This window comes from Zeus faber (assembly GCF_960531495.2).
Source record: "Zeus faber genome assembly, chromosome: 6".
Classification (NCBI taxonomy): Eukaryota; Metazoa; Chordata; class Actinopteri; order Zeiformes; family Zeidae; genus Zeus; species Zeus faber.
The window spans coordinates 15283425-15297104 of NC_137201.1; the positions used below are offsets into that span (position 1 = coordinate 15283425).

Below are 13680 nucleotides of genomic sequence, written 5' to 3' on the forward strand. Positions count from 1 at the left end.
CTGCAGCGCCTTGGTGAGCGCCAAGGGATCAATGGCTCCTATAGTAAGTCATTAAGCCCCATAATTTCTTTAAGAGAACACTGGAAGGGAAAATGCAAACGTGTGTTACGACCCAGATCGCCAAGACCACCGGCCAAATGAGTTTTCTCGGAGTCGATATCTCAACGCAAAAAGAGCCGAAACTGCTGAGAAAACACTGATGGCTTAATGGAGCTTTAAGGGGGGTTAAAAGGCAACGGCGCAGCCTGGTGGGTCCATTTAAGGAAGGCGGGGACAAAGAAGCACAGCGAGGTAAAGTCTTTCTGATTGCGGCTGTGGGAGGGGTGCGAAAGTGGGCTGCGTCTTTCTGTGGTGCCGGAGCAGAGATCCATCTCAAAGCACGTCACATCCCCCTCCTCTCTCCAATTTCGTCACCCCCCTACCACCACCATCCTATCTAGAGGGTTGGGGAAGTAGTCATGAATCTTGATGAGGGAAAAACTGGCGATTCCTCCTTTTTTTTTTTTTTTTTTACCATATCCTTTCCAGTACATCTTTTCCTGTGTATATTTTCGAGGAGTTGTTATTTGGGTGTCCAGGATGATAGGTGGCCCGCGGGAGTTGCTGTTGGTTTGGGGAGAAAAAACAAAAAAAACAACAACTTAATCATAGAAATTGCACTCAAAAGTACAGAAACAGAGTTTATCTTCAGCCTCTGATCCAAGATGTTATTATTTATTAATAGTTTTAAGACAAAAATAGACAAGTGGAAGTTAGCGACGACAGCACAGTTCTGAATCGTGTCAAGAATAGACTCTCTCACTGGAATCATTCCAATGGGTTGAAGCAACATTTCAATCGGGTGGTTAAACAGCTCTTAGTGCAACGCTACAGTACAGGAGGATGATTATCTCACTTTCAAACGGGAATTTAAGGCATAACAATAATTCACATTTGTACACGTTAAGGAAATTGTGGCAAAACTACAGCGTTAAGCCACGACTGGAAGACGTGATCGACTGGACCGTCGTAGAAAGTGCATGCGCTCGTCTTTGCTGCTCTCCACCCAACACCGTGGCTCGTGAGCCTCACACACAGCGCTGGAACCATGGGAGCCTTGTTTTGAGGAGTTCAAATTCCAGCTTACATGGACCAATCAACCAATCAGCATTAACCGATCCCCGGCACATCAAGGTGACTTCTGATGTGACCTGACTAACACCCTTGTAAGAATGCATCCAAGGGTGGAAATGGAGATTTACACAAATGGCAAAATACGTTTTTAAATGCCCAATAAAAAAAACTACAGCCAGACCGATGCCACATTTTTGGGTCCGATGCCAATCCCGATATTACAGATTTCTAAGGCCAGGGATTACCGATGCTTTGACTGATATTTGTCAAAAAGCGCAAAATTTTCAAATCAGTTTGAAAAACATGACCATTAAGAACATTCACCTAATAAGCAAAAAATTTAATAAAAATGAACAGACAGTTGATAGAAAGATACCTTCAATATATGAAGAGAACATTTACCTTTAATTATGCAATGAACAAGCAAACAAGTAAATATAAAATACACATGAACTGAACTGAACGTGATAGGACAGCTGCACATATGGTCCCTCCTCTAATATTTTATGTTCTCTGTATAACATGGACTTATAATGCCTAGTCGGACTTCTGCGCTTATTCTGATGCGTGACTTAAAATTGGTGTAATAAGTAACTTATTACCTTACACGGAATCTCTGCAGACAAGCCTTGCTGTGGAGAATATTGGATGAGTGACGCTGACACAAGTCTTGTTACAGAAGTACACGTAAGCTGCTGTGGAGCATTCTAGATAGCAATTACAACACTCAAACAGACGAGCGCAGGATAAATAATGTATTTTTGTTTATTATACTTATGTAAAAATCGGGACACATCAGCTGCATAACCGCCGATCCCGATGTGGTCCAAAAAGTCGAATAATGGCCGATATATTGGCCATTATTTGATACATCGGTTGCGCCTTTGATATATCGAGCGGGCTTTATAAAATACCCTTGTAAGGCCTCTAAATGATGTGAGGTATCATAACTTCTGATAAATCTTTCCTCTTCCTTTTATAAAAAACGTCTTCAAAACACAACACAAATGAGATTTGCGGATAAATGGAAAGCAGAAGGGCGTTGTCGTATTTCAGAACCTTCCTTTTTTTTTTTTTCCTTGCTTTTTGACATCTGTCGGGCTTAGCAGATGCTCCGCTCGGCTGGCTACCCAGAATTCTCTCCGAGTCCGCCAGCCAGCCAGTCAGCCTCTGCCAGGCAGCCAAGGATCTGACTGGCCATGGAAATTGAGCCTGATGGTAATTGATTGCAGAGAACTTGCGCGCCTCAATTAAAGAAAGTTAGCGACGAGGGAAGAATCTGAAAGTCTGGGAGACGGAGAAAACATGTGGCCACCCATTTGTTGTCAGTGACGACTCCTTTTCAAGGTCGGCTCGCGACTGGAAGACGGAGCAGCCTTGAAGTTCCGCTGGACTGGGCGACGGACGTCGGCCATTAATCCGCGCCCATTAAGGGGCGTGACGCATGGACGAACCGGGCTCGTCGTCCTCCAGATCCCGCGGGTCGGCGGGGCCTCGCCTCGGCTCCGGTAACCTGGAAGGAAACAAAAACAAAAAAGAGGGAAAAGATTTTGGCGAACGCTCACCCGGGCTGCAACAATTTGTCATGCAATTTGTACATAAACAAAACTGAAATTGTTTGCAGGCACAGTCACTCTCCCACGCCCACAGACTGGAAATAGAAATATAACTCCTTGTGAAATGTAATCAAGTTCAATCAGAGGCACGGCCTAAGTAGTCATAATCCATTCTGGTTGGTTTTATATTAGCGGCTCAGGAGTGACGGAGACAAAGCGACAGCTGAATGGCGGGGACCCGCCGCGATCTGGTCTGATGGATCGCATTTCACCAGGGACAGTCGGCGCTGATCACAGCCTCTAATTGGACAACCTTGGGAGACGAGGGACGGGAGCCGACAAGTGTTTCTCTCTCTTTCCCGAACTCATATTCCTTTATAAGGATCGATCACCCGGCAACAACACCCCAGCGCTAACAGAGAACGTCTTCCGTAGAGAAGTCTGATATCCAAGTTCCTTATCCGTCATGTCGGATCAACAAAGGAGATCAACGTGATCGATGGCTTCTTTTTAACTTGAATCACGGTAGATGTCTCTAATGGATAAAAATGACCTGTCAATCATAGTAAACACAGGAGGTTTAGTGTCATTTGTGGGTCTAATGGTCCCCAAAGAAGGAATTAGTCAAATCTTTTAATGCCATAGTGATGAAAAAGACCGATCTAGAATTTTTTTATTATTCTTTTCTTGGCTTGGAGCTCTTCCCCATACTTAGCTCTCGGTTCATTGCGTTTATATAAAGATGTACTTGGAACCGATATATTGAATATTTCAGAGTCCACAGTCGGCTTTTTCAATTCTTTCGGCTGAGCGGCTGCCGAGCGCTTCTGTGTGTCAGCACACTTCAAAAGGTTGGATTCTCCGGATTCCACCTTTGTAGTGAGAGTCTCACTCATGTCGGAAAATAAAATAAAATAATGCATAGCGCGTGGACAGTTGCGGTTTGATTTTCCAACCAAGAATATATGCTTTAATGATGCGGGCCGCGAAAGTTTCCACACAAGGAAATTATCAGTCAAGGCCAAGCATGAAATTAAGTCGTAGCCATTTAATAATCCAAGTGTGCAGTCGAATATGATGTTGATAAGAAGATGTGACCCAGAATGTCTCATAACGCAAGGTTGAAATACTGGAGGAAGTTTGCTTGAAAACTAGTTTCTGGTTTGTTGTTGCCCGGCTGCTCCAGGCAACCAGATTGGTTGCCTGCGTGATATACTGTATACCTCGCCGTTTGTTTAGAAATCGACCTATCGGCCTGTCTATCGATCTCACTCAATTATAAAATCACTCAAATTCTTGGCAACCAAAAGCTGATGCATGGTTGCCAACTTGGCGACCACTTCTAAAAGTTGGAGTCGGGCTCTGTGGATGTTGTTGTCTTTGTGATTTATCTTGGATTTTTAAGAGTCCGGGATAAAATGACACCGCACCTTGCCGTTATTCCAACTGCATTCTTTCCTTCTAAATTCTCTCTCTCTCTCTCTCTCTCTCATTAATAGGCAGCAGCATCTCTTGGAGCATTCCTCCCTAAGCATCTCTCGCTGACACACTTTTGATGGCAGAAACAAAGAGCTGCTTCCTCTCTCCCATCATGCACCTCCAGGAGGAGATTCACAGTTCAGCATCGCAGAACAAGCTCACGCAAACACGGCGTCTCATCAAATGTGTGGCGCGCGCGCACACACACACACACACACACACACACACACACACACACACACACACACACACACACACACACACACACACACACACACACACACACACACACACACACACACACACACACACACACACACACACACAACTTGGCATCCAGTGTGATTTCTACATGAACCAAACATGATGATACTGGATACAACATGGTGATCATCTAGGTGCTGTATACTTAGCATGTAATGGCTGCTCGGAGATTAATAATTCCATAGACTGCTCCCAATCCACAATGTTGTTGCCATGTTATGCCATATTTTTTCCTGCTATGGCCAGTGTGCTCAGCATTCCGGTTGTCGGCAGCATTAAGACGCCCGTGTTCTCATCGGTGGAAAATAAAATATCCCTGTTGAGCTAAGCACGGATACTCTCACAGCTTCCTTATGCCTTGAGATTTGCGTTTGGGGTAAAAGCGTGGCAGACTTATTTGTGTAGGGCAATCTCATCTCGCATCTCCAGTCAAGCAAAACAGTCACCCTGCTCCTTGTGAATAAATATAATTACAAATATATTCACATAGCACAAAGCGAGGCCGCTCCTATGGAGGCAAATGCACGATTTATATTCATGTGGTCCTTGCTAAGCCTTAGGACACATGGATGTAATAACTTATTTATTCCACCCACAGGAAAAAAAAGGCCATTACTTGAGAGGGAGAGACAGAATGAGGGGCATTGGGCATGTGTGTGTGTGTGTGTGGGGGGGGGGGGGGGGGGGGGGGATAAGGAGGCGGAAAGCGACAGCATGAAAAGAGATGATCCAAAACATGCAAGGGAATGTCAGTGGGAGGGAGATACAGTCCCTTCAAGTTAAATCCCTGCTTTGTTCTCGCCGTCACCGCTTCTGTTGGGTCTTCTTTGGCGCAAAAATAAAAAAAAGAAAGAACGTGTGTGTGTGTGTGTGGCGCAACGTTTGTTACAGACAGCTCTCTTGGTTCTTTCAAGCCATGACTTATTCATCGCTCTTAATGCAGTCAATCCATTATTGATCAGGACCAATCATTGCCTACTCCCCTTGGCGTGACCGTGGCCCGTTCGGAACGGGGGATGGGAGGGGTGGACCCGGCTCAGAGAAGACCACCACAGAGAGCGCTGCCAGGGAGAGGAGGATCAGGGAGAGGCGCGAGCCCGGGCTCCACGGTGATGGATGGACGGCGGCCTCGGCACAGAGGACTTGGCCGAATGCGTGAGAGGCAGCGAGAGAGAGTAAAGTTTCCCCATAGGCTCGATAGAGAAGGATGAAGCCAATTTTCCTAATGCGTCCCTCTCCGGGAACTTTCTCCAGCGGACCCTTAAACTAAAGCCATCGCTCATGGCCCCTTTGGATTGTGACGTCTTCCCCCTCTCTCTTGTTTATTCTACCTCTCCTTTCTGGGAAGTTTCTTCGGCGCGCCCTCAAACTAAGCCATTGCTCACGGAGCAAAACCTCCGACGGCTTCTTCCACTGGAGACAGCGGGCATAGCGGCCTTTAGATTGTCACGCTTCCCCCTTTGTCTTGTTCCTTCTACCTCTCCTTCACCCGAGGCTCTCCTCTGTCTTTCGAAGGAGGAGGGAAGGGCTTGCGGCGCTGATTAAGTTTGAATTTCTTTGCTCTTGGCAGAGAAACCACGGGGCTCCCGAGTCATCGCCGACTCGTTCCCAGCTGCAGTATGAATAATTGTACCGCAGTCGCTTCGGCATGCCTGGTGGGTGGGAGGCGAGAGACGATGACGGGAGGAGGTGGGGGGTGCGGGTGTGAAGGTGGAGAAGACCTTCTTGACTAAGCCGAGAGGTCGAGCGAGAACAACTGTGTACAGAGCACCAGCGGCGAGCATTCCCCGATATAGGAAATAAGAATTACAATTTCGCATTTCTACCGGTGGCGATGCCTTCCAGGTGTTCTCAATCACACAGGGTGGCAGGGCCCATTTCTCAAGGCCCGGGGACCCATGAGGTGCTGGCCTAATGAGAGCGGATGCTTAATGGATATTGATAGAGCCCACAAGGACAGACTCTCAGCCCTTGCACTCCCATCTAAACGCCACACTCCGTCGGGACTTAATGAAGTAAAACTTGTCACTTCTCAAAGAAGATTTAACACCACAACCGCCGCCCCACCCCCCCCACCGAGAAGCGATGACAGAGTGTGACAAAGAGAAAGAGACCAAATAAAGGAGAAACAAAAGTCAAAGAAGGTAGTGGGGAGAAAGTACAGATGGGGTAAGAAGTGGAGAGCGGGTGGGGACAATCGGCGGGTGGTGATCATCTGTAGAAGAAGGACGAGCAATATAATTGCCTGCTATGAAGGATAATGTGACATCCCCCCCGCGCCAACGCTCCGCTGAATCTAATTGGCTATTGTCCTGCAGAGTTCTGGAAGCCTCCTTTGCCCCCCTTTCCCCGCCTTCTCTCGGTTGATTTATTCCCTTTCCTTTGATCTCTTTCAGGAATACGAAATTTAGAGATTCACCTTTCATTAGGAGACGCCTCCCCCCGCAGCCCAGGATGACCCTCCCACCCTGTGATCTAACGGCACTTTGCACCGTGAGCCTCCCGCCAGCCGGAATCTGAGATGAGGATACATCGTAATGAGGGGCGGAAGAAAAGAGGGAAGCCAAAGGGGGCGACGGAGTGCCAAAGAGAGGGGTGAGGTGACACAAAAGAGAGGAAATAAAAGGCGCTCGGTGCCTTGCCCGGAGGGAGGGGAACTGGACGTGGCGAGCGGTAGGAAGCGATGTCGTTGTCAAAGTGAGTGGTGGGTTTGGAAGCTGAGCGATAAACTTGGCAAAATACGGGACCTAGCACGCATTGTCCAAATGCTCTGGAGTATTAGTTGCTATGGAGTTGCAGTGTGCTAATGCAATCTGGCGTGAATAAGGAATAAGCGCTCGTCCAGTTAATCCTTGGTACATGGCTCCTCTTTAAACTCCGCAAAACACACACACACACACACACACACAATAACGTCTACATAAACAGCTAGTGCATTTTGTTTTGCTGACTATCAACTCTCTTGAGAAAAGAATGGAAAATGAGTTGGTGATGCAGAGGAAAAGATTGGACGTACAGTACATTGAATCCGTGGTAAAAATGGAGAAACAGACTTTTGCATTTTTTTTAATTAGCTCAACACAGACATGCACACAGAAAGACATATCAGACAAACGTCCCGATACTGCATGAACAAAAATACTTGATATTCCTCAAAGTCATTGATGTTGGCAATTTTATGGGATTCTAAAAGTTTTGTTTTTTTTTATCAATTCATGGATGGATAATTTGAAACAAGAAAAATTTTAATATATTCTAATTGCATTTGAGTTTTAATTTACTAGACCTCCCATTTGCTAACACACTTAAAAAGTGCAATTTGCATTTCATTATCAAGGATTGAACGTTTTCATGTTTTGGTATCTAAGTTAAATATTTCAAATTGGAAAATGCAATCCCTCACTGGCAAATTATATTTCTAGACAAGGACACATTTTTGGAGTCAGTAATGAATTGTGAAATTTGCATTAGCAGACCCACCAATAACGCCATGAATTAACATTTTGATTGACGTTAACAACCGATCAGCCAGTAACTCAATAAGGAAATTAGGAAATGTGGCAGGACACAGTTGAGAGTTTATGCCAAAAAATCTCTCAGTATAGTCCTGTTCTTTAGAAGAATAACATCAGCACAGGAAAACTATCAGCAAATTAGCTTTATTTTAATGCAACATCTAGTAAATTGTGGCGGATCTGGGGGGAGTTTTCTTTTATTTTACTAGAAAATCGATACTATATCTATAATGTTGCCATCCCTTTGGCTTTGTTTCCACTTGGATTTATTAACTACGACACAAATGTTTTTTTTCTATTTTTTGAATACAAGCATGACATATTTCAATGTGTGGATCTGTTTTTATTTCCTCATTGTTGCAAACAATGAACTTGTAATGAAGTTGTAAATTGGCTCTTTCCCTCTTCGAAGTCAGAGTGCATCGCTAAATGGCTAAATAAACCAAAATGTTATTAATCAGTCGGAGGAATAAAGAAAAACCCGCTCGGATAAGAGGATTAATCACCCTAAAGAGCCAATCGTACCCCGGTTCATTTCGTGATTTTACAATCATAGTTGCCACAGGGGCAATTGAGGAATTCATTGAGGAGTTACAGACCTCACATGCATGGAGGCCGCAGAAATCATCACTTCTTAATAAGAGTGTGGAACTAAGATTTGGCAAAAGATGAAAGATAGGAGGCGTCACTTTGGTTGTTTGATTAGTTGGAAGAAGTCCACAGCCTTAATCTGATCTCACAATACCTATTACCATAGGCATTGTGTCTTTACAAATACCTTGATATCAATAGTTTGATGATTAAGTATTTTGGGATGATTGGTGCTTTCATAGGGTAGTTATGGAAATCTATTCTCATATGACAATATTATATTATAGTATTATAATGATAGTTGTTGCCCAGCCCTAGCTCAGCTGCAAGTCACCAATAAATGATTGCCCTGAACGTAACCATATCTGACCTCCACCTTCTCCACCGTCTATGGTTGGTAGTGAATTACTTAAGAAAATCCTAGGAAGGAAAATAAATTGGAGGATAAAGGAAACACGCTAATGATTCACTTTCCTTGGTTAATAAAGAGGACCGGAGGAAGAAAACGAGAATGTTTTTCTTTTGTATTCCGGTGTGATCTTCAGGTGACACTTTTCCCTCTGTTTTGTGCCTTTATTTTACTTTCCATATTACAAAACAAAAAAAACAGAAGACACTATAGTAGTCATCTGTGAAGCCAACTGATACAGATCAAGGACCTTAAGACCCTTTGAAAGCCCCAATAGGCTTCACCAAAACAGGTCAAAAGGTCAACTAAATCTCCGCTACGCCGGCCAGCTCAGTTTTTTTCCGAAGGAATTCAAGGATCCACTGCCCGAGGATTTGTGGAGGGGAAGGTTCCGGAGCTTTGTTTGTGACAGAGGTGCAGGACCTCTGCCTGGAGGTTTGATGCTCACAACCTCCCACATGATGACTGGAGTCCAGGCCGCAGAGCCCTACTGGCGCTGTGACAGGTGTTTGGACGGTGCAAGGTTTTTCCCAGAGTGGTTCACCGAATAAAATGGACTGGATGGAGCCAATCGAGCCAATTGCAGTTGGGGTCAAACGTGAAAGTGCCTATGGAATACAACTATGATTTGACTAGTTTACGATTCTACAGCTAATACATAGTAGCTTCTAAAGCTTACATAGGTTTGTGGAGAAAAGTGTGGTTTGTAGGGACACACTTCTACCACGTTCGAAATTATTATGCAAGTTGGATTTAAGTGTCGTAAACATTTAATTTGGATGGTATTGTGTCTCAGGGCTCTATGGATCACTGAAAACAAGTTCAGACACCTGTGATAATTAGTTTGCCAGGTGAGCCCAATTAAAGGAAAACTACTTAAGAAGGACGTTCCACATTATTAAGCAGGCCACAGGTTTCAAGCAATATGGGAAAGAAAAAGGATCTCTCTGCTGCTGAAAAGCCTCAAATAGTGCAATGCCTTGGACAAGGTATGAAAACATTACATATTTCATGAAAACCTAAGTGTGATCATCGTACTGTGAAGAGATTTGTGGCTGATTCAGAGCACAGACGGGTTGGTGCAGATAAAGGCATAATGAGGAAGGTTTCTGCCAGACAAATTCATGGGATGAAGAGAGCAGCTGCTAAAATGCCATTACAAAGCAGCAAACAGGTATTTGAGGCTGCTGGTGCCTCTGGAGTCCCGCAAACCTCAAGGTGGAGGATCCTCCAGATGCTTGCAGTTGTGCATAAACCTACTCATTTTCAAACAGTATTGTTTACTGATGAGTGCCATGCAACGCTGGATGGTCCAGATGGATGGAGTAGTGGATGGTTGGTGGATGGCCACCATGTCCCAACAAGGCTGCGACGTCAGCAGGGAGGTGGCACGGTCATGTTTTGGACCGGAATCATGGGGAGAGAGCTGGTAGGACCCTTTAGGGTCCTTGAAGGTGTGAAAACGACCTCAGCAAAGTATATAGAGTTTCTGACTGACCACTTTCTTCCATGGTACAAAAAGAAGAACCGTGCCTTCCATAGCAAAATCATCTTCATGCATGACAATGCACCATCTCATGCTGCAAAGAATACCTCTGTGTCATTGGCTGCTATGGGCATAAAAGGAGAGAAACTCATGGTGCGGCCCCCATCCTCCCCTGACCTCAACCCTATTGAGAACCTTTGGAGCCTCAAGCAAAAGATCTATGAGGGTGGGAGACAGTTCACATCAAAACAGCAGCTCTGGGAGGCTGTTCTGACATCCTGCAAAGACATTCAAACAGAAACTCTTCAAAAACTCACAAGTTCAATGGATGCAAGAATTGTGAAGGCGATATCAAAGAAGGGCTCCTATGTTAACATGTAACTTGGCCTGTTAAGATGTTTTTGATTGAAATAGCTTTTGATTTCAGTAAATATGACCTTCTAATGCTGCAAATTCAACAAATGACCATTTTCAGTTCTTAACAACCTATAAAATGTTTTGAAACTCTGTTGTGCATAATAATTTGGAACAGTGCATTTTGAGTTTTTCATTAAAAAAAAAAATACTGTTATCATTGGGAGGTTTGTTCAATAACATTAGAATTATACCTTAACTGCTGATGAATTGCAAATTATACTGATTGTCATTTGCATCGACTATTTAGGAAAACCAGAGAAAAACATAATTTGCATAATAATTTGGAACGCGGTGTATATAGTTGTTGCATAAAGAGCAGCTCAACGGGTTCCAAAGACTAAAAGGCTACCAAGATGTAGACGCTTGAACATTTTCAGCACTTGAGTTCCTCCATTTTTTCCCCCCCACTCCCCTGAAGTGTCTGTTATTTACTGATCTTCCCCTACTCATCAATCCTTCATTTGAGTTATTAGCATTCTTGAGGCTTTTTTTTTTTTTTCCCATCCTCGCACATTCCCTCCCCTTTTCCCAATACATCCATTTGGGCTCTTTATTGTCACAAGAGGGGGGCCATCAATCTGGTGTTGTTGAAGGGGATCCCCTCCCGCTCTGATGTGCATACCTAATCATGTGAGCGCTGAGCTGGCTTTGTCGCAGGGCCAGACAGCCATTATGAAAACTGACTGGTCACAGCGTCGGCCCACAGAGTTGGCGGCCTGGCAGCGCTGCCGCCCGCCTGCCCCCTTCCAATCTCAACATTTCACCTCTCAATTTCACCCTCCTCCCTGCTCTGACCACAGGGTACCGGCGCCACCAATGTGCCCAGCGGTGCCCACAATTCCCCACATTTCTCTTTTTTGAGATCAGAAGTTTAGGGTTGTGCCGGTTTATTTTGGTGGACGGACGTCAGAGACACGTACGGACTCGAGCCGAGAACGTTTGCGTGAAAGTCTGTGGACGTGTTTTCAGTTCTGAACAGAACTGGGGAACAGCCCGCTATTAGGCAAAGCCTTCTGTCATGCCAGTACCAATCTCCTACCCTGCGCACAGCTCACCCTGCCCCTGCTCCCAAACCCTGTCATCCAATCCCTCTCATCCAATCCCTCAGTCTGAAGGACACCCAGTGAGACAGCTCCGAAAGCCCGGGCTCCAGTCTGTCACAGCTCTCATCTCGCCTGATAAAAGATTCAAACGCTGCATCCCTTTGGATCTCTCTTTGGATCCCTCTTCTTCCCTCTACGGAATGGAAAACACACAGCCCCCGAAATGGTGTCTTTGCCCCCAAAAGAACAACCGCAAAGTAGTGCACACTAAATGGTGAAATCTATAAATTATGATCCTGACAACCCACTCCTGGAAGAAAGTTGGAAAGTATTATTTTTGTGTGTTTCAATATTAATGCATCAGCATCAGACGTTATAGCTGGCTATGCATAAACCGAGGCTTGTTGTGATATAAGTTTAAAAGGGGAAGGTGGTGCTGGTGGTGGTATTGCCGTGGCGGCGGTTGCTAAGGTCCTAAAGCAGCCAGAGCGGCTTTACATGCGACGGGGCGAGACAGTGAAATACAGTTACAGGCGCTCGCAGCGCCGGCAGGCTAATAAACTTTTACGTGCACTAATGCATTCAGTAAAACATCCATCACTTAAAAAGCTGCCATTTGCTGAAGGCGACGTTCCCCCATAGAATTTCATCACAACAGAAGATGGAAAGGCAATTTAGGGGAATGGGAAGACTGTGCATCCTTGGCAGTGAAACATAAAAACATCACTCATGGGCGACCACGGGACAATATGTGTATTAAACTCAGTTTACATCGGAAGTCAAGGAATCCGAAAATGGAGGCAAGATATAGTCATAACACCAACACCAGGCTTAAATAGTAGGCATCACACAATATCCCCAATACAACCCACGATACCAAGAGACTTATCAAATACACAAAAGATCAAAGAAAAATGCTTTGTTGGGGTATCTCTTGCATTGAAGATGTCAGTAATTGATTATGTGAGATGTCAAAAATTGAAACGTGATGTGTCAATTATTATGTTCTAATGAAGCATTGTTACCAATGTTACTTACAGTATTTAGTATTTGTTAAAGAAATGGCACTTTCTTCCTTTTCACATGGAATTCACTAATCCAAAATATGGCTAAATGAACTACCTCCGACAAAAACATGTTTTAGCGTAGTTGTCAGTGAGACCAGGAGATCATTTTAAGGCAAGTTTCTCACCATATTGTACAAGTTTTCCAATATTAAAAATCGAAAAATATGGCCTATCATCAGGAAAAATTGTCAGGAGGTAATGTAATAGTAAATGGGCCAGAACTCAATTTGACTCCTTTAATAGCATCAGCACAGTAATAGCACGTTGATTAATTACGTAGACGAGTCACTGGATATAGATCTACGGGAAACTCATTTTGGGAATAGATTAAATACGAGACCCTGTTGGAAAAATAGCAATATATGCTTTATGGCCCGTTGCGATACATCTTTATGCCACCGAATCTTCCCTGGGCGACGCCGATGGCGGGGCCAGAGATTTCAAATGCCAGAGGAAGACATAAATCGGCACGGGGACGACAGCGCCTGTTGCATTAAACATGAATTAAAGATGGCGACAACCTTCCCAATATCCCCACGCCGTCGGGGAGAAGGAGTGACCCGGACACAGGGGCTGCGTCCCGACTACCACGAACTGCCGCGAACCGTGTGACTGTATGGAAACAGGGTAACGCTGGCTGGAAGGGTGTACGTGTGTGTTTGTGCGTGTGTGTGCGTGTGCGTGTGGACAGTGGGATTCTGCCTCTCCCTGCTGACAGTTCACTTCCAGGGCCAGAGGGG

General features: G+C 44.8%; 1 protein-coding gene across 1 annotated transcript in view; it reads right to left on the bottom strand.

Annotated features, from left to right (window-relative positions):
• Nucleotides 1–700: 700 nt before the first annotated feature.
• Nucleotides 701–13680, bottom strand: part of trim44 (tripartite motif containing 44) — a 51188-nt gene continuing 38208 nt past the window's right edge. Inside the window, exon 7 of the mRNA XM_080002802.1 lies at nt 701–2626. Within this exon, the coding sequence (XP_079858928.1) occupies nt 2542–2626 (85 nt within the window). The 3' untranslated portion in view covers nt 701–2541. The remainder of the gene's footprint in view (nt 2627–13680) is intronic.